The sequence below is a fragment of the Sceloporus undulatus genome, chromosome 1 (genome assembly GCF_019175285.1).
Source record: "Sceloporus undulatus isolate JIND9_A2432 ecotype Alabama chromosome 1, SceUnd_v1.1, whole genome shotgun sequence".
NCBI classification, from domain to species: Eukaryota; Metazoa; Chordata; class Lepidosauria; order Squamata; family Phrynosomatidae; genus Sceloporus; species Sceloporus undulatus.
Genome location: NC_056522.1, coordinates 285,227,467 through 285,250,048, shown reverse-complemented (window position 1 = coordinate 285,250,048; position 22,582 = coordinate 285,227,467). Strand labels below are relative to the sequence as shown.

Sequence of the window (22,582 nt, the reverse complement as noted above, 5' to 3'; positions counted from 1 at the left end):
CATTGACACAAAGGATACCTAGCTGACGTTAACAAAGCACATGGTCGGGAAAGACATGAACAACTTTCTTGTGCAATTGGTATGGTTCCTTAACTTCACAAGATGTATTGTAATACATGGTGTTAGTCACATCTGTACATTTTGGAGGGCAGTTAAAATATATTGCGAAGTTGTATGGAAATGTTCAGATGTGGCAATGGTACTAAGGTTTAAAATGGTTCCTGTTGCAGGCCAGAAAGTCTAGGCCTGGAAGAGCAAGTCTTCAAGGACTGTGCGAGACATAATTCAACAATGTGTTATTGTTATATGTCTTGTGTAGCATGGTGATTCATGGGAAAGAGGTGTGTCCACTGGTGGGAAGGTTTGATCATTGAGAGAACAAAGACTGATGTCACATTCAAGCGTTCTAGCATGACTCTGAAAGAGAATAGATGTAAGTAGCCTGCTGTAAGGTGTAAATAGCAACAAAGTAATAAACCCTCATTTGAGTGAAAATCTATTGGAAGTTACTTTATACTGATACTGAGTAGCTGAGAAACGGCATCTGTTCCAGTGTGTACCAGTCCAGAACCACCGGTAACAAGAATCAACAACCATCACAAGATCTTTTTCCTCTAACAACGGCTTACAATCTAAAAGACACACACAAAAGGAAAGGGAATGGTGAGGGGGGGGGGGAGAGAATCAGGTCCAGCATCTTCTCTCCCTCTAGGCCTGGACCAAGGCAAGATGGACCAGAGGGAGGGACTCTTCTTCTCAGGCTAGCCCCGATGGAACTGGGCAAGCCTTCTCTCTCCCCAGAGGCCGAAGATGACAGTTAGGGAGGAGGAGCCTCTTCAGGCTAGCCCCTGATGGTACGGGGCCAGCCTACTCTCTCCCCCAGAGGCCGAAGATGACAGTTAGGGAGGGAGGAGCTTTCTCAGGCTAGCCCTTGATGGTACTGGGCCAGCCTTCTCTCTCCCCCAGAGGCCGAAAGATGACAGTTAGGGAGGGAGGAGACTCTTTCTTCAGGCTAGCCCCTGATGGTACTGGGCCAGCCTTCTCTCTCCCCGAGGCCGAAAGATGACAGTTAGGGAGGGAGGAGACTCTTTCTTCAGGCTAGCCCCTGATGGTACTGCCAGCCTTCTCTCTCCTCCAGAGGCCGAAAGATGACAGTTAGGGAGGGAGGAGACTCTTCTTCAGGCTAGCCCTGATGGTACTGGGGCAGCCACCTCCTCCCTCAGAGGCCGAAAGATGACAGTTAGGGAAGGAGGAGCCTCTGTCTACAGGCTAGCCCTGATGGTACTGGGCCAGCCTTCTCTCTCCCTCAGAGGCTGAATGACAGTTAGGGAGGAGATAATACTAGTAGTAGTAGGAATAGAGCTTGTACTCTACTGGTTTACATCAGTCCACTTGTTTTCTTTTATTCCAAATACCAATATACTTGTCTATACATCAAAAATGTAAGCCCCAAAATGACTCCAAATCCTAGGTAGATGTGTATATGGGTCAGTACGGTAATACTCTCTCCGGGGCCTGGGAATGCTGTGGAGCAGGGAGAGAGGGGAGAGAAATCATAGGTCTGTGTCCCACTTTTTGCAAGCCATTAGGCTTGGGGAAAGTTGTGGGGAAGGAGGGAAATTGGAGGCTTGTGTCCACTTTTGCATGCCCAGACTGTGACCCTGGGAGAGTCTAGAGAGGGAGAAGGAGGGAGTGAAGTGATGTTCCCCCCTCCGTTTAGATCCTTTGTTAAATGCCCCTGAGTTTGACCCTCAACTTATCCGGGTTCTATAAAATCCTTGAGTTTGCCCCCAAAACCTTCCCTCGATTCTTGCCCAAGAATCAGTTTAAAATTGACTCTGTAGTCCTTTTGTTCCATTGTCTTAACAAATCCAAATCCCACCTCTTACCACCACCTTCTTATTCTTGCATGAGACACTTCTAGTCAGTTGGCCTTTGTACACTGACTATGTAGTGTTTCATAGATAACTGCCTAGGAGGTCCTGCCAGTCAACATCTCCCCAGAAAGCCTAAGTTTTGCATCAAAGACAATATGATAAGATTTCCACATGTTGTTGATGTCAGCATGTTCCATGATAACTGACTTCTGCCTACCCATATCTGCCATTCGTACTTAGTCTACACACTAATTACAGAACCGTTTCTGAGTTTTTAGTGGTCAAATAGTTTAGTATTATGAGCCCTTCACTCCTGGAGTGTATACTTAGCACTGAACATATGTAATGTTTACTTATAAACTATCATTTCTGTGGTTACTATATGTACACATGTATAAGTCTAGAATTTTAGTAAAAAATTAACCCCACAAAACCTAGGTCAACTTATCCACGGTTCAATGTAAAGTGTACTTTAACTCTTTCTTTAAAAAACATAAAGGAGCCATCTCCTTTCTGTGAGTAGAATTACTAAATGTGAGTGCTTAGTCCATCCTGAAAACACCTAAAAGAAACATCAGTCTCTCTACTCTCTATCCATCCAGCCTTTATGATGAGCACAAACATTTATGCCTTCCAGAATTTTGTAAGTTCTTTGGCATCATTTTCCTTTGCTTCATCCTTACATCCTTTGTCGCATGCCCCTACCCCCCCCTCAATTTATCCATAGGTCATCATATCAAATCTGTAATTTTGGCCCCAAAACTTTATACATGAATTTGTACCAAGACTTGAAAGCTGTTCTTCACCAATGGTTCCCATCCAACTTGACAGACGTTTTGCCAAAAAAAATAATGGGCAAAAATTCCAGGATCCAAATTTGCAAAGCCAACGTTAGAAGCTTAGTCAAGAAGACTTACAGCTGAGATTGCCGTTTTAAAGGTGTGTCTACAAAATTGATTCATGAGGTGAATACATATGCAAGTAAGAAGTGTCAGTTTGGTTTTGTTTCCTCACATTTTTGTGCCACAATAAAAAGTATTTTGTACCTTCACAGCATTGAGCACCTTGTGAATATCAAGTGGATTTCAGTGCCAATTAAATCTAGTTTAGTTCCAGGTTGTAATACAACAACAACATCAAAAGAAAAATCAAAGCGGGATGGCTGGTGGAATGCATCTGCAGGCACTGTTCTTTGCTGGATAGTGTACAGAGTTGGCTGTCTTGTCAATAGTTAAGTCTAATGTAAACCATGTAAATTACATTCAAGATATTGGTGTATTTCTAGAACTAGATGAGTCTTGTTCAGTCTTTTATTCACAAAGGATGAAGTCAGACAGAATAATTATAAAACATGATTCCTGGAATGAGAAGGTGATTCTGAACAGAATGCTGTTTTTTTAAAACTGTGTAGTACCGGGGGGGGGGGTGTTCTTCAGTTATCAGCTGCTTTTGTAAATACATTGCAGTAATGCTTCTCAGATATCTGATGTGGGGGTGGCATTTCTCTCTCTTTTTTTAATGTAGCAGGGACAGGGACTGTCTCTGTTCCCATGAGTTAAAACTGTTTATCTCACGCCCTAGAAACTCTGCATATCAACATCTCCTGGAGTTTGATACAATGGAAAGGAGAAGCCAGGCATAGTCAAACACGCATTCTAGACTTTAAGAAGAGCGGATTTCAGTAAACTTACAGAAGTATTGAGGGTGATCCCGTGGTCAGAAATACTAAAATAAAGGAGTTCAGGATGGATGGGAGTTTCTCAAAGGGAAATACTGAAGGCACAATTTCAAATAGTTCCAGTGAGAAAGAAAAACGGGAGGTGTCTCAAGAAACCAGGATGGATGACTAAGGAACTTTCAACTGAGCTAAGTTTTGACTGAACATGTATAAGAAATGGAAAAAGGGGGAAATCACAAAAAAGGAATTCAAAAAATAGCAGGGATGTGTAGGGTAAAGTCAGAAAAGCTAAAGCACAGAATGAACTCAGGCTTGCTAGAGAGGTTAAAAGAATAAAAGGGCTTTTATGGATATGTCCGCGCTAAAGGAAGAAGAAGGAAATGGTAGGCCACTGCATGGAGAAGATGGCAAAATGCTGACAGGAACAAGAGAAAAGGCAGATTACTCAAACCCTTCTTTGCCTCAGTCTTCTCAGAAAAGGAAAAGGGTGCTCAACCTGAGGATAATGGAGCAAAGACAGAATAGGGGAATTTCAGCACAAAATAAGTAAAGCGATGTACAGGAATACCTGTTTAAACCTAAATGAATTGCCCTATGAGGAACGACTCAGGAGCTGGGGATGTTTAGCCTGGAGAAGAGAAGGTTAAGAGGTGATATGAAAGCCCATTATAAATATTAAGGGGTCTCACATTGAAGAAGGAGCAAGCTTGTTTTCTGCGCCCAGAGAACAGGACGCGAGCAATGGATGCAAGCTGCAGGAAAGAGATTCCACTCAAATATAGGAGGAATTTTGAGGAGGAATTTCCTGACAGTAAGGGCTGTTCGACAGTGGAACACACTCCCTCGGAGTGTAGTGGAGTCTCCTTCCTTGGAGGTCTTTAAGCAGAGGCTGGATGGCCATCTATTGGGGGTGCTTTGATTGGATTTCCTGCATGGCAGGGGGTTGGACTGGATGGCCCGTGCGGTCTCTTCCAACTCTATGATTCTATGATCTAATGTCTTGTGAACTGACACCAACTACAGACCATCATTTCAATGTAATGACACACTTCGAGAAATGTTTCAGTATTGAGCACATTACTGCTGGTCACAGAAAAATGAACAGCAGCATGTTTACTGTAGTTTCTGTTTCTGGTGCAAGGTTTTGAAAAAGCATCTTTATATTGTTTTCACATCCAAGGGACCCAGTTGTCCAAAACTAATAAAGCCAAATTAATGTTTAGTATCCTATCTCATAATACCCTTATAATTCATTTATATGCTAGCCCTTTTTTGAGGAGCTCAGGATTATGTAAACAAGGATTATGTACCCTGGACTGTAGGACTGCAGTTTTTAACATTTGTCACCAGCTGTGCTATCTAGGACTAATTGGAGTTGACATTCAGCAACATCTGGGGGAACTAGAGTTGCCTTTCCCCCAGTGCAGAGTTCCCTGCCCTGATTTGTTCTCAAATCAATCCTTTGACATAGATAGCTGTGAGTGAGTGACTGGGTGGGGTAATTCAGTGAGTCCGATAACTGAGTGGAGATTTGAACCTGGATCTTGCCCCAATGTTTAGAGTCCCCTAATATAACATTCTGATGACTCAGTGTTTCTCATATATAAACAACTTACTGTCAAGTTGTTTAAATTGCTCACTTGTGAGTTATGATATGCTGGGCTGTAGCTCCCATCATTCCCAGCCAGCGTGATTTGTGTTCAGGGGTTGTAGGAATTGGAGTCCAGTGATAAATATCTGAGGGCCCAAGATTAAGAATCAGCACACTGACTCTTTTATGTTGTTGTTTCATCAAGAGTATCCCACTATTGTCAGGCAAGATTTTTAATTCTACTTCTTTCCATGCATACTTTCCCCTCTTTCCTGTAAAGTTCACCTATACCTGAAGATAGAGTTGAATTGAATGAAATTAAATTGTTTCTAGTAAAATCAACAGATCACTTTGATTGATGGTCATATTGACATTGGGGAAAATTTTGACATATGAATTGATCATTGCATATAGATGTTTCTGCTTTCACATCATAATATGGTATGGTCAAGTTGTTTAAATTGCTGATGAATGATTCTGCATTGTGACAGGGTGTCTCTGTGGCCCTAGTCCCGCCCGTGGGGTGCTGCAGTCTTGGAACCTTCATGCTTATACTAACAACTCTCCATACGGTCAGGGATCCTTCAACAACTCTTTAATCCAACAAAAATGTGATATTCGTTGCAATAGGTCTGATACAGGGTATGTTACGGCACAACCCTTTCCCTACCTGTTGTCAATACTCCTACTCCCACTCTATTGGGGCTGCACTTCTCTGGGGCATTTCTTTCTCCAACCTTTCAGTCTGTCATGACCAGCCAAGTGGAGGACTCGAAGGATGAGGAGGAAACTGTGGCTCCTCTAGTGCAGGGGGAAATGGAGGCTCCACCATGTCCTAATCCTGCCCTGTCAGATCCCAGCCCTGTCCTCTCAGCCCAGCCCCAGAGGAAGGAGTTCAGCCAGGTCCTAGCACTGGAGGGATTCCTCCTGAGGCTCAGCAGCCTAGTGGTGACTGGGGAAGAACCAAGCCTGAAGGCACCTGAGAGTGCTTGCGTGCGTTGGTCCAGGAGAATTGTTGAGAGACAATTGGCAAACAAGCCTCAGCTGGCACCGAGAAGAGAGTCTCTGCTTAACCACCTGGGAGACGCTAACTTTGTGCCAGAGTTTATTGCAGTTTCCCTTTGTGTGATTACTGTCAGCACTGGCTTCTTGCTTCCCTGAACCCTTGTTTGCCTCGGACCTTCAACTCTGGAACGGACTGGACCTTTGCTATCTTCTGGCTGCCCTGACCCTGGACCGAACTGACTTCTGTGGACTCTGGAATCTTGACCTTGGCTTTGTTGTTGGTGTGCTTCTTGTGGACTGTCCGAAAGGTCTGTAGATTGCCTTTTAGCTCCTTCCTTGCTGCAACTCCTTATCAGCGTTTGTTTGGACTTGTGCTGGCCGTAGTCCAGGACACAGTCTCTGCTTTTCCCCAAGCCTTTGGGTCCCTTCCCAAAGGCCAGCATCTTCCTGTTGTGCCTCTGCTGGAAGAGTAGGCGGTTCCTTCTCCTACGACTCTAGGGTAGCAGCTTGGATATGTTCGGCCCAGAATCCCTCTGCCCTGGGATCCTTCAGGCTATCCAACCCTGAACTTCCTCTTCAATGTCTTAAGCCTCGCCTGGTAAGGGCTGCCATCCACCCCTCTCATTCTTTCAGCTTTTCCTCCTTTTCCACCATCTTGAAGGGGAGAGAGGCAGGTCAGCAACAACAGGCCTCGCCAGAAAGACTATGAGCCCTCTTTCCGACCACCATCTTGAGGGGGAGAGAGGCCTATGTGAGAGAGCCGATAAGCTGGACTTTCCCCCTTCCCTACTGTCATTCCCTTCTCCTTTTGACCATCCATTAAGAACCCAAGCCCTTCATCCATTCCATCTGCCTTGGTCCAGGCCTCAGAGGTAGAGAAGAACTGCTGGACCTGATCCCCTTCCCCTCCACCTCTCCTTTCTCCTTTTGTGTCGTGTCTTTTTAGATTGTAATCCTGCGGGCAGGGAACCGTCTAAAAGGTTGTATGTACAGCGCTGTGTAAATTTACAGCGCTTCATAAATAAAGGTGGATAATAATAATAATAATAATAATAATAATAATAATAATAATTCTCTCTCCTCTCCCTGATTGCCTCACATGCCACCTTTGTCTTGCCCCTCTTCCTCATGTCTGCCTCTCCCTCTTCCCTTAAACCTTCATGCCTTACCTCCTCCCCCCAACTCTTCAGTTGCTCCACATTTCTGGATCTCCACTCCTTCTCCCTTGGTGCTCCCTGGGGCCTGCCGTCCACCATCTTCCATCGTGGGGGAACAACCCGACCCTCCACCACCCTACACCCGCTCACATAGGGATACAGACACTCTTGAACTTCAATCATTTCATGTATATCAAGTATTACTGGGCGTTAACAAGATAAATTATTCAAGCAGGATAACAGAATTCACAAACTTTTGTTAGAAAACATGAGTTGGCAGGGATTTAATCTCTGTCACTAGCCTCTAAATGGATGGTCTGATTTCCCACTATAGGAGAAAGAGGAAGGATATACCTGGATTGAGTCTACCAAACCCTACCCTGATTCCTTACAGGAAATGCTGTTGGATGTATAGTGGGCCCGCCATATGCATAGACTTGCCATCTGCAGATTTAAGCATTTGTGGATGGCAAGCCTGTGGGAGGAGTGGCGTCAGAGGAGCAGGAGGAGGAAGGAAGGAAGAGGAGGAGGAGGAGGAGAAGGAAGGAAAAATGGCCACAACAGCAGCTGGGGAAAAGAGGAGGAGGAGGAAAAAAGGCAGGTGCAACTGCGTGCTGTGGTGGAGGCTTCCTGTTCATTGGTGTGCTGTGGGCCATAATCTTTCTGGGCTTTCTGGGGAGAGAGGAAGGAAGGAAGGAAAAGTGATGGTGGAGGTGGCTAGGGGTGGAAGAGGAGGCGGAGGAGGGAAAAAGGCAACCAATAACTGAGCAGTGGCTCTGGCGGCGGAAAGAGGAGGAAAAATCGAACGAAGAAGCCCCTGTCTGGGGAAACCATGGCCCTCTACAGCTGGGGCCCCTCTGTTCTGGGGTACTGGAGGAACCCTAAGGCTTCAGGCAGCCAGGGGACAACATCCTATTGTCCCAAATGGTGGCACGGCCACATAACTGTGCCACCATTAAGTATTGAGCATCTGCAGATTTGGATGTCGGGGGGGATCCAGAATGGATCCCCCATGGATACCGATGGCCCACTGTATATCCCAAATGTGATGTACCCAATAACACCCTTTTATGATATTGTGTGGATCTGGAGGAATTGAAACCTGTTCTTCATGGTCTCTAAATCACACAAATGGATTAACCTTTACTCCTCGGATGAGGAAAAATTGGGAATTGCGGTTATGGGCCTTCTTGTACAAACAAACGTAGTACAAGCGAACCTGTTTCTGTGCATACATATACCTTACTGTTTTTATTGTAAGAAAAGAGGACACTGAAATGGTAAATGGCTGATCTTTTTATTGCTGAATTTAGGAATGTTATATATGTCTAGTCAGGATAATATACTAAAATAACTGTTCCTATATTATATATGTTCATGCTTAGAGTTATCATTGAAATCAATGAAGTTTTGAAGTACTTTACTTTGGATTGTGTAGGCTGGTTCCATCCCATCTAAGTTTCTGATGGGCAGTGAATACTAGGCTATTTTCCTTGGCCTTTGGATCTTAACATGAGGAATATCTACTCTGGCTGTTTTTAAAACCCTTTGTCTTGTTTTAGAGCTAGTCTTAGAGAGACATCTCTGGTGTTTAAATTGGTTTTAAGTTGTTTGTTTAATGCTTTCAAAGTTTTTTATTAATTGAGTATCGACTTGATGGCTGTAGTGCATTTAGAGGCAATAAATAGATGGCATAAAGAAATAAATATTGTGCCTTTGAAATTTTATTTTAATTTTAATAATGTAAACTACATTAGATGATGTTACAATACTTTCACTGCAACAGGCTGTATGCTATTCCTTAATGAAGATTGCCAGACACATTTTCAATCATTTCTAGGTATTGATGACCTATTTTTCCTTCAGCTTGTCAATAATAAGACAAAGACTACTCTTTGAACCTTAATTACCTGTTTCATCATGTAGACTATATATTTTGTTTCCATGTTTTACAGAATAAAGCAATTATGGAACGTGTTACAAACTTGTCTGATATGGTAGTTGGTCTTGAATCATTTATTGGCTCTGAGAGAGAAACCAATCCATTATACAAGGATTACCATGGTAAGTTTCATCCTTAGCAATGCAAAAGTCTGCCCTAAGTGCTTCTAGGGCACTTAGCAGTTTACCCTCCAATTGGAATATCTGCCACAAAGTAGCATTTGATTTCATTTTGGAATATGCCTCTTAAATGGTTCACCTTGCTAACCAATCTTGATTTAGACAATTTTTCACTAAAGTGCATTAAGGCTGCAAAGGAAACATGGCAACTCGTTGCATGTTGTCAAGCCATATTACCAAGGCATGGCTCAATCAGATGTACATCTCAACAGGCAGGCTTTGGGGAATTCACATGCAGAGGAGGCTTGGCAATCGTCTGACCACTGAGCTGAAATTGTCATTAAATCAATAGTTTTGATCTGCCAAATTCTAAATAGAGGACATGAAGAACAGTTATATATTTCCATGAAGAGACAGCTGAATGATCCAGCACAAAGAGCGAACTTTATTTCTAAGATTACTAATTAATTTGCTTGAGCTTAATTAAGCAAGGCTTTTTTATTGTTGTTCAAAATCAGGAGGATAATCTGTGCTAGAATTCAAGTACAGAAAATACTTTTGCTTTAGCAACTTACTTCATGCAACTATATTAATACCTCTTCATCAAAAGTACCTGGCTTCTTTTGCACAGTTTTTGTCACAGCTCATGGCAAACAATTTCAGAGAGTTGAAAAAATTAATAACAATGCAATCCTATGCATATCTCTTGAGAAATAAACCACACTGAGTTCATTGAGACTTACTTTTGGGTAAGTGTACGCAGGATTGCAGTGTTAAGAGACTATGCTTTGAATTACAAATAGCAGATCCAGAATAGAGCTTTGAATGTGCATAAATTACCACTGTTATTATTGTACATTACTGTAGTTCCATGGAAACCTGCATGCAAAGACTGAACTTCTTGTTTGAATTGTGCTGTAAATGATGTAAGAATATGGAAATGCTATTCCACATAAAATGAGAAAATGCAGTTTAGCTAGTATAGTAGAATCTTATTTGTTTCAGCATAGTTAAGGGTGTAGTTTGCTCTATAGGACAGTAATCATTTGAACTAATTTTTGTAAGAGAAAGTAAGTAATGAATGTATGAAAAAACTACTGAGATGTGCCTTTTTTTTTACTTGCACAGGCTCATATAACATCAATTCAGTCAAATGTGGTACTGTAAATTAATGCATTTCTTTCAGATAGTAATGTATATCTGAGACAATTCACGTTATGTTTATTTTGATCACGTTAGCATTTGCAAATACAGTAATAGTTCCTATTTTTCCTTCCTAACAAATAATACACCTTTCTTTTTATACATTCCTCCACTACCTAAACTTTGTTTTTAAACTTTTGGAGACTTTCACCAACATTTTAAAAAAGCTTTTGTGTTTATATAGTTAACTCTTTTGCACATTAAATCATTTTGTGACTTTTGCATTAATAATTTGTCATCTATTTAATTATTGTTTTATGTACACTTCTGAGAAGTTTGATGTGACCTCTCTCATTTACAGAGCAAAATAGAACCCTTCTTACAGAATATTACACCAAAATCCACTACTTTAGTATACACTCATATACCTCCCCTTCCCTGTTATATATTGCTGAAGGCCTTCTTCCATTTCCTGAATTCATCTGTACTGGGCAGCTACACTGGCTGCTGAAACAGTCTTTATTAGTAAAGTGAGCATACATTTATTGTTCTCTGTGAAACTTAAGTGTAACCAATATGATGTTTAAAATGATGTAGTTACCATTCAGACACATTCAACCGTATTCACCAAATTAATGTCTCATATAATACAGTAAAAATATTCTAAATATTCTAAAAATATTCTATCTCCAGATTTGTCCATACTGTCCTGGATAAAAGGGGACATTTGAAGTATATGAAAATATTAGCCCAGAAATATAAGTAATTATATGTAATGTGCTGTCACACCCAAATGTATTGACTGTGATCCTTAAGAAATACTAACTACACTGTGTGTTTTGTCAGCTCCAGTCTGATGATACAGACTACTTTTCAAACTGAAAAATCTCATTAAAGTCAATTGTAACCTAATTCCATATAAAGCAATAAAACAGACTAGTTGCTACTTATTTTTGAGTGGTTTCAATGGGAATTAGTCACAACAGTTTTTGTTAGTTCAATGTGAATGTATTTAGGTCGTTTAAATGAGATTGTATATGTCCCATATATTGTAATTGAATTGAAATTTATAAAAAAAAAAAATGTAATGTTGATGTTAGTAATTTAGGAAAAATCAAATTATTGCATTTTTCAGGTGACTTAGCAGATATTTAGGATTATTTCTGATTGTTGTCTCCCTAAAAATGACAACTTTGTGTAACTTCATCTTTGAAGAGTGATCATAAAATTGGAGCTGCTTGACAAAAATGCCATATGAATTACTCGATGTTGTCACCTTTATTCATTATACTTAAAACTCATGTAAAATGGATATATAAGCTTTGCTTCTGATGTCTTTTAAAATATTTCTCATTTTCTATTGTGAAAAATTACCCTTCGGTTATTCAGAAACTATATTAAGCTGCATAGAAACCATCCAGCATCCTTGTCAGAAGAAATCAGCTTGAGACTCAACTGACAGAATGCAGAGCTTGCAGTGTGCCTAGTGTTGTTATAAAATTGCAGCAGGCTCAATGAACATCTTACATGCAGAAGATAATTTGTGTTGTGTTGATGTAGTGGTTAAAATTGATCTAAAAGCATTTTAAAAAATCATTTTGAGTCCCATAAGAGTTTTTAAAAAAATAATTATCAAATGCAAAACAAAATAATTTTCATTAGAGCTTCACTGGTTATCAGTAACCCATGAGCTTTGCTTTGCTGGCTGCTTACTGGTGCATTTAATAAAATAAAGATCACTCAGTGGTGCCGTGGGCAGCATGCAAGGTGATAGCCATATTTGCTTACTGTAAATACAAAAGAAAATCACACACAAACCGGCTGTAGTTTTGACAAGTATTAAGATCCCTCTTTACATCTCTACCTCTGTACCGAAGTGCAATTAGTTTTCCTCACACAAGGATTTCTGTTTATCTTATTCTGCTTGATTACTTGAGTATAATCGCACCATTTGCTTCATTGCTCCTGGTCGTAAGCTCCAGTTTAAAAAGGGGAGGATGAGTATGTGTAAATATACTGAATTCTGCTGTAAGACATTAATTTACGCATCTGGATATCAGCATTTTCTTATTTCTTTTCCTCCATTACTTTTCTTTTTCACAAGGTTTGATTCATATACGCCAGATTCCTCGACTTAATAGCTTGATATGTGATGTGCCAGATACGAAGGACCTTGCTTTTAGATTGAAAAGAAAGCTCTTCGTTATTGAGGTAAGAATTTTCTTATATACCATACTATATAAGAGATCTAATTTTGACTTAAGTTTAAGCACATTAATTTACAGTAGCTATCATATGTTTTAGTCGGGTTTTCAAGCTTAGAATGCTTTATACAATATTTTTATTCTTAAAAAAAATGTTCATTACAAAATCCAGAAACAATTCAGTTTTTTAAATGAGCTGATAAAAATAGATCACAACCTTCAATAACAAAGCACGGCATACATATTTCTGAAGATGTTGGGAGAATGTTTAATTAAATGTTAATGATTTGCTCATACTTGTGTTAGTAAGTAAGAACATTTCTACATGTTATTACTCCAGTTGAATACACTGCCTAAATTGAGTGTGGCATGAGGAACAAATGTCCTTATCAGTATTCAGAAATCATTTCCATTGCATTACTGGAATCACCTTTTGCTCTCATATGTCATTTAAAACATAGTACCATTTACACTAATGACCTTAAGAAAATTTTCTATAAAATATAAACTTTTTCTTCTTGACCCTATATGACTCTACATAGAAAGCAATACTATAAATTATTGTTTTGTTTTTATCTTGAAAAAGAGCAAATGAACGTGAAGCTATTAGGCATTTTGGACTGATATACTTATTAACCAAATAAATGCTGAGGAGAAAAAAGAGATGGCTTTCAAAATGATGGCACAGTCATCAGTACAGTCTCTGCAGCATTTAAACAAAGACATAAAACAGCCAAGCAGCCCTGACAAATCATTTAGTTTAATCCCTTTTCAGATGAAAAGCTGTTAAGCAGGCCACTTGTCTTAACTGCTTGAAACCATAAAAGGAAGAATTGCCACCAATATATTAGCATATTTTTTACTTCATCACCAAATGATGGTCAATGTGGCTTGGCACTGCTTTGGTGTTTGGGATTTCACCCTTAAGTGACCACTTTGGCCCTTATTTGACCCTCTGCCCTCTTTAGCTGGCCACTTGGTAAGGTAACTTAAGGGTTCTCTTTCTCTCCCTCCCTCCCTCCATCTCTCTCACTGTCTCTCCACAATTGCACTAACCTATAAATTGTTGAAAGGAGCTTATCAAGTGACAAATTAAAGTGCCCTCCTCCTAATAATGGTCATCAGTGTCCTTAATTATCTAGTTCTATAGAAAGTAGTTAATAGTTAATCAGAAAGCCAGTTTTTCTGCAAGGTCATCTCTGCATGAGTACTTGAAGATTCTCAACTGGAGAGATACTCCCTTCAAAAACCACTTAAAGCCAAATGCATGATAAAGATTGTTGTGTCATTTCCCCTCCCCCCTTTAAGAAATGGTGATTCCTCTGTGGAATTTTCAGTTTTTAAAAAAGAATAATGGAGCTAAACACTGTACTAGTATAGTTCATTTTAACATAATTCCACTTTGCCCAAAGGCTATTCAACTTGTGAATCACTTGAGCGAAGGTCTTTAATATTCATGCAAGACTTTAAAATGCAGAAACTGTGATTGTTTTCACTGGCACAGACAAACAGGACTACTGTTTTCCTATTGTATTAAATTTCCATTTACTACACCTTTGAATTGAAATATTGTGATTTTTTAAAAAAATATTTCACAATGAAGCTTGGATCAGAAGACTTGCCTCTGTCAATAAAATCTCTGGTTGCTATTTTCTGCTGCTGTAAATTTCTAGCTCAGTGGCCCACTATAAAGACTCTATGTAGCCCAAGGGTAAAGTCATTTGATTTAGCAGTGTTAAAGACCCTTTGGAAAAGAAACTGTAGAGAAGCATAGATGACCTACTTGAATAAATTCAGCCTTCATTGTTGAAGACTGTGTCCATTCTAAATTGTTTCCATTCTTGCTGGAGAGAAACCTACTGCTTCTTAACCTGTCAGTCAACATGGGATTTTTAGCATTGCATTACATTACTATTCTTCTGCCCATGGTTTTGAAATGCAAGATTATTTTCCCTGTAGAGGTGAAGGTGCTATAAGCATAGATTGTACAGCTTTATTATGGAGGTGAAAGACAAAGATATTACATTTAATAATTCAGTGGAAAAAATCAGTTTGTGGTCACAGGTTAGAAATAAAGATGATAAATAGGAAGCATTCTAGTTTATAGCACATAGTAGTTTTATGTGCATGTTTCATTTTAAAAGACAGTTGAAAGAAACCATATAAAACATTCTTCAACAAGATTAAAGGAAGAGGTTAAAAGGTAGCAGTATACAGTACATGTATTTGGTCATTGCCATGAAAGTAAGCTAAAAATCTTTTTAAAACAGATTAGAAATCTTGATGTGGGATTTTACAAGTGACTTGAAACAAATCTGCATCAATTACATTTTCATCACTATGCTATTGCTTCTCAAGTAACATTTGTAATGGGTTGTCTTTCATCCTTACTATGTCGTTAAACTAAACACTCTATTACTTCTAGTTGTTAAGTACATACTAATAATGGAGTCAAGAAACAGAACTAGAAAAGTTTGTGGCCCTTTAAACTGATATATAATGTATGCATTTATGTCAAGAAGTATTATAGTTTGGGCCTTGAAATATATATACTGTATTTGTATATTTTGCTTGCTAGAATACTTGATAAAAAGAAGACAATGTCTGTACTTTCCAACATATTTACCTGATACTTCATTATTCTGTACATACTTTAAAATATTAGAGAAGCTCTAAATGCATACCTCTTTAAAAAGGGCTACAATTTTGAAGTTAGCTTATCTAATCCTATTTCTTCCTACCTTGGAATCTTAATTAGAAGCAGATAAAAACCATCATTTGACTAAATTATTGTCTTGAATCTGTAGCAAAAGGTATAATCCGCAATTGGGCCAATTAGTGTACCCCATAGTTAGCTATGCTGAGGCAGGCAACTTGATTAGATCTGACACCAGCCTAGTTCCCACTGTTGTTTTGCCAGGTATGATGGTCAGACTTCAAAGGGCTTGAGGCATCAGCAGGGCAAGGTTTGGAGGCCAGCTTAGGTCCGGTTGTTAATCTCTCTGCTAAAACCACAGCAGCCATCACACAAAACAAGCTTACACGACACAATCATGCGGTATTAAAGTTTGGGTTGAGTCATGCCAATTTGCCTTTGATTTTCTGATGATTGAGTAAAAGATGGCTACATGACTAGACACATACTAAAAATGTACTGATTAGATAAGTTCCTCAAATATTTGAAATATTTTTGATTTTCAGTCAGCTAATATGACATGCTATTTATCTTAATGAAACTTTCTGGAAAAGAAGTGTTTGAAATACCATTTGTATTTAGTGTACTTGAATTGACATCTCATACTTCTCTTTCATGTAACTTATTCCTCATGATTCCAAAGTAATTTGCATAGTAATATTAAAGGAAACTCTGTAAAATACTATTGTATAAACTCCAAACAGGACTTTAAGATTACTGTCCTTTTCCTTACAGACATTTATGTTCTTTTAAAGTCATTCACATAAATGGAATTTCCTCATAATTATTTTCCACTTAAATGCTGAGTAAAGTGCTGTTCAACTGATGTGATTACATAAGTGTTCCTTTCTTCTGCATTCTGATTTGTTGAAATGTTGCAGTAATGGTGACATGTTTCCATTCTGAGGAAAGCCTAGGGCTGCTTTAGTATTATTCCAAATGACTGAAATTGCCATCTTGCTGACTTTCCCTTAGGCAGCTTTAGGCCTGTTTACTTTTGTATTTGTGTCTCATGTTCCATCTGAGTTTGGCTAGCAAGACATCACTGCATGGATTAACAAACAGTTGGAATAATACTCAAGATACTGATATATGTCTGTTGTCTATGTTTGCTCATCATACATATTTCTATTATCTATAACTAAGAAATATGTAAGGATAAATTTGCCTGCTTTCCTGAGTTGTAGCTTTTTGATTATTGCTTAGAACAGCATGAAGGAAAGGAAAATAGAACTCTTTGAAATAATGAATAAATAAATTTTAAAGCTTTGGTTTTATTTTTATGAATGCAAATAAAAACCTATTTTTACATTGTTATTTAATATCTTGTTAATAGAAATAGCAACTATCATTTAAACTAAAACTAAACTGAAAGCTGGCACAAAATTTTGCAAATGAAAAGTCAATTTAGAATCTACATGGAGTGAAAATAAAATTTTAAAATGTATAAGTAAGTATTATGTTATAGTAGTGCAGGAAGGAAAAAGAAGTTACACAGGAAAGGGCAATCAAAGGGATAGGGTTCTCACCTCCCTATGGTGCTGCATGCTCAAAGACTGAAATAAAATGTCAGGCATGGAATGTGGGGTCCATTTTGTACCACATTATTTCTTCTACAATCAGATATCATTCATTGTTTAGGATGTTCTCTTTAAGCTATGCAGTTTGTATAAGGTCTTGCCTACCCTGTTTTTCCATCTGTTGCCTTATGCCCCTATGTCTAGAGAGCGCAATTTTTGCTGTTTCTTCACATAGGAGCTTTCACCAGAGCTTTTCTGTGGTTACACCTTGTTCAGATTTCACCAGCCTTTTTGCAGAATAGTGTAGACAACTGTGATCTCATTATGCCTTCACTGTACAATAGCTCAGTGGTCTGTACAGCAGGGGTTTCATTTAAAGAAAATACAACATAATATAATACAGTTGATTTTTTCGGGTCCAGCGTACTAGCTTCTGGGACGTGCATAGTTTGCTGTACATTGTTTAAAGATCTCATCATTCCAGCTCATGTTAGAAGCAGTTTATGTTGTCACTTTACCCACAGGGAGGGCAGAATGTGCTCCTTCTATCAAGATTGTTTCTTCTTCTCCAATTAAAAACTAATAATAACTTTAAGACTTTTGTTTTCTCAGTATATTTCATGTTAACCTTGCTTGTAAAGAAATGTTGTTTAAATTTGATATGACTTTATTGTATGTAGTAGTTTTCTTAACATAAAAAAATACTGGATGAAGAAGTTAAATGAGATAGTGAAGCTCTAATTTTACATGAGCAAATTAAAAGTAACTTATGAAGTAATGCTAACATGTGAGAAACAAGATATATACTGTAAAATTTGACATATTTTCAGGAGAGCTATACAGATGTAGTTTAGTGTGATTTAAATATGTGTAGAGGAGAAATTGGAATCTCGGGGATGCTGTTGATCTATGCACCATTCATCTAGAAGTGCAATAGAATCTACAAATGTATAACTACTACTTTAGTACTTTGAAGTGTAAAAGAACTTTGAATAATGAATGGATGCCAAGATTATATCTGTGGTGTTCAAAACATAATAACTTGCAGTGTTTTGAATGTGGAAAACATGTTGTTGACATGTAGTTCTAGGTATAATCTATGTTTGAATCCCTCCAAACTATTGGGGAATGAAAACCAATTATATCTGTCCACTGGTCGAACAACATCCATCCTCAGCACAGAATTCCTGGCCCCCTTTCAACCCCTGTATCTGTCCTAAGGTTATGGGTAGATTGAGGAGCTGCAGGAGGATGGAGGAATCTGATCCTCTAGTTACTTGTAGATGTTGTAGTGCCTTTCCTAGCCATGTCTGACCATAGTGATATATGCCTTGGTTAGATCCCGTTTGGATTACTGTAATGTGTTCTCTGTGGCCTTTAAAAAGTGCTGTAGGACCACATATTATTTGAGGGATCGATTTTGGGACCCTTCCTTTATTATGATTTTGCATATAATCTGGAACACTATTTCTCTTACCTGAAATGAATTTTGAAGTGTTTTCTCTAGGCATTTTCTAGGTCATCCAGCATTATTCTGTGGTAGGCTTCCAAGCCTACCATAAAATCATGCTGGAGCACTAGAAAATATAGAGAACATATTATTTCCAACACAAGTAAGTGAACCCATGTTATACAGACTTGTGTAATACACAGTCCTATTGTATTCCAAAACATCATCTGACCCAAAGAACTCCAAGAAGTTTTTTAACTGAGGATGGCTACAGGGAGCATACAATTCACTTGCTGCAACAGATCCAATGGCTACTAGTCCATTTCTGGCCTTCCGACACACAACCCGCTATATGTTTCAGGTCCAGATATTTGAAAGTCCTGCTTATATAAGCCTGTCCAAGCTCTAAGAAAAAGAGAAGTGTCATGAGAGACACTTTGTCAGTCTCACTGCCTTCCCAGACTCGTTTGGTGGCTGAGGAAGGAGGCCTTCTCAGTGGCTGCTCCCAGACAAATAAACACTATTGTATACCAAAAGACTTTTAGGAATTGTCTCTAATGGGATTTTCATGGTGTGTTGTTTTCTTTTCTTTTCTTTTTTTGTAATCTACGTATTTTAGTGAATTTTAAATTCTATAGATATAGATAGGTTTTAATTCTATAGATTATTAGCTTTTTAAAATAATTCTTATACATATTTTACTTATATTTTTGTGTTTTAATTTCTTCTGATTTTAATATTCTATCAGCTATATTGGAGAAAAGATGGAATATAAATGAACAAAATAATGAGGAGGAGGAGGATAGGGGAGGGGAGGGGAGGAGGTTGGGAAGTTCTGCAGAAGAAATTTTAGGAGTGCCAATGGGGCCTCAGGAATAATAAGAGGGCAAGAAAAGTCTATAATGTGAATAAAAGTTCAGTGACAGATCACACATACCACCATCTCTCTCTCTCTCTCTCTCTCTCTCTCTCTCTCTCTCTCTCTCCCCACATACATTTCAATACTTCAGACATTATATTTCCAGTGTTATTCTATCACTGAGTAAGATAGAAGGGTAAATAAATTACCCTTTAGTAATCTGTTTCTCAGACTTTTTTCAGTCAAAATATATTCTAAATGACTGTAAAATACAGTATCATCACTTCACATTGTGTGATCACTGTTCCTTTCCTATTAAATGATGTACTATGGTAATAGACTAGATCAGTGATGGTGAACCTTTTAGAAACCGAGTGCCCAAACTGCAACCCAAACCCCACTTATTTATAGCGAAGTGCCAACTCCCTCTGACTTTCCAGTAACAAACTCTGGCAAACTCTGTGCTGGGGTGACGGCACACGTGCCCACAGAGACGGCTCTGAGTGCTACCTGTGGCACATGTGCCATAGGTTCGCTACCACTGGACTAGATTATGTGTAGCTCATTGATGTAATGCTACGAAGTGCACACACATCCCCTGCTCTCTCTATATATATGCTAAGAGGAGATGGGAACTGTATGGTCTCTTGGCCACAGAGTAGTCCCCAAAGCTTTCATTTGTGGGTTCCTGTGACCAACAAAAAAGTTCCTCAGTCAAACATCCAAAAAGTTGAAAAAGCAAAAAAACCAAAACCCACACTTTAGTTTGCTGTTGGGTTTCATGTATCAAGTAAACCTTTCTGGGGCTAGCATTGTTCAACCATTTTTGTCAGTGCCCTTTCAGTGGCAGCTGAACAGTCTATGATCCAAAATACACTGCAGAAATAATCCAGTTTGAGACCGCTTTAACTGCTCTGGCTTAGTGCTAGGGAATCCTAGGAACTGTAGTTTACTGTGGCACTAGAACACCTTGACAGAGAAGGCTAAATGTCTCACAAAACTACAGTTCCCAGAGTTCCCTAGCATTGAGCCAGGGCAGTTTCAAGCTAGATTATTTCTGCAGTGTGTTTTGAACCTATGTATTACAACAATCTAGGCGATTCGTACAGCGTATAGTCTACATGCAGTTCCCCAGGGACCCCCAAGTCACTCATTGCTGATATATTTTTTCAGCCAAAATATTGAGACTTATTTGCTCCACTTCTCTCAGATGGAGACACTCAATTTTAAGGATATTTGCCGGGTGAGGGGGCTTTTGAAGACTTATGTTTTCAAAAAGAGAAGTGACATTTTCATTTCTAGTTTTGGAAAACTGATGGGTGCAGCCCATGCAAGTCCAAGGGGTTGTGAGTAATGAGACAGTTTTAGCCCTTTAACTAAATATGGCTCCTCGCCCCTACAGTAAACCAATGAGAGGCTTTGGCATGGTTGACTGAACCAAGACTATACCAGTTCAGCTAGGGTTATCAGCATTTCAGAACTCTTCATGCTGTTATATAACTCATTATCTACTTATTATGTTATCTCTCTACTTTTCTATCCAGCAGCTTTGAATAGCAGCACCACTCCACTCTTTTGCTTTTGCAATCCCTTATGAATGGAATTCTCACAGAATGCCAGGACTCTTACTTCCTTGCATTTAGGCTGTGTGTATGATATTGTAAGTTAAAGGTATAATTTTAATTTTTCTAGTTGTTTACATCACAACTGTTACCATTACATTCAGTAATTAATATACAGGAATTATGATTAATGAGTAATATCAGTACAAAAAACATTACTAAGGATTTTGTATGGGGTGCTATGGGAGGAGCTCAATGGTGGGGTGACACTATGAGTTACTTTACTGAGTGACACCAACCCTAATGATGGCACTGCATATTAGCAATAAATAGCAAAGACATGGAAAGTTTACTGGTGAAAGTTAAGGAAGAAGGTGTAAATGCAGGGTTGCACTGAATATTAAGAAAACTAAAATAGTCGCAGATGAATTACATAACATAAAAATGCAATAATATCCAAAATCTAAGAAATAGTGTTGCCAGAATACATGATGCAAGCTTTAGAATCTCCACTGGCTTCTTCATCAGGCAAAAATGTTAAAAATCGTACAGGAGGGGGAGAAATGACAATGTTAGTCACAGGCCTGCATTTTGTGAAAATGTTGGTGTGTTGTTCTGTGTTGTTAAGATGATGTGCAGCAGGGTTATATATGCAAGAAGGCCCCTCCTCCTTCTTACCACATGGCACTGGGAACAAAGCATTCCAGACTCCAGGAGATAAATTTGAATTCCATTAGCAATATAAAAAGGTACTTCCTCTGAGATCATTGGATCTCTCAGGAAAAGCTTCAACGCTTTTGCATTAAGGAAAATTTAGGTGCTGTTTTGGTAAAACATGCCAAATAGTCCTATTTAAAAATAAAAGTTTTACCTTTGGGGGAGGTAGAAACCTCAAATAGTAAAGTCCTAATCTATTGGCTCCCTCTTTAGGATTCCTCTGTATTGGCAAAACTCCCATTACAACCATTACACTGGCTGCTGTTCTTTTTCTGGGCACAATTCTGAGTGCTGGTGATGACCTATAAAGCCCTATATGGCTTGAGTCCACGTTATTTGAAGGACTGTATCTTCCTGTATGAGCCCATTTCGGTTTTAAAATCATATGGAGAAACCTTCCTTTCTGCCCCACCACTTCTCAGGCTCATTTGGAGGGAACAAGGGAGAGGGTCTTCTTGGTGGCTGCTCCCAGACTTTGGAACTCCCTCCCCAGTCATCCTTGCTGTCTTTCCGTAGCAAATTGAAAAAAATGTCCTGCCAAGCCTTTTTGAATGATTGAGGTTGGGCTCCTAATCCCATGTAGTGCTGGTTTTGAAGTTTTTAAAGGGTCTGTATATAGTCATATCTTTATAAAGGGCCCGTTGTGTCCGCTGCTGTTTGGATCCAGGACGCCTATGGATACTAAAATCCTTGGATGCCCAAGTCCCATTAAATACAATGACTTAGTAAAATGGCTTCCCTTATATAAAATAGCAAAAATCAAGGTTTGTTTTGGGGAATTTATATATTTTTGGAATATTTTCAAGCCATGGGTTGTTGAATCTGTAGATAAAGAACTTGCAGATATGGAGGGATGACTGTATTATTTTAATATGTTTTAGTATTTTTAATTCTTTTAATATGTATAATTTTAAGCACTTTTATTTTTTTAATTGTATTTTATTCTTTTAATGAGTGATGTGGTTTAATGCTGTACACATTTAATTCTGTTTTAGTAATAATTTGTATGCATGCTTTATGTTTTTAACTGTATTGTTCTTTTAATTTGTAAGGTACTTTGTGT

At 38.8% G+C, this 22,582-nt stretch overlaps 1 protein-coding gene across 1 annotated transcript in view; it reads left to right on the top strand.

The window, feature by feature from the left end:
- ELP4 (elongator acetyltransferase complex subunit 4) overlaps positions 1-22,582 on the top strand; it is a 226,484-nt gene that overhangs the window by 93,221 nt on the left and 110,681 nt on the right. Inside the window, 2 exon segments of the mRNA XM_042475388.1 lie at positions 9,264-9,372; positions 12,617-12,723. Of these exon segments, the coding sequence (XP_042331322.1) occupies positions 9,264-9,372; positions 12,617-12,723 (216 nt within the window).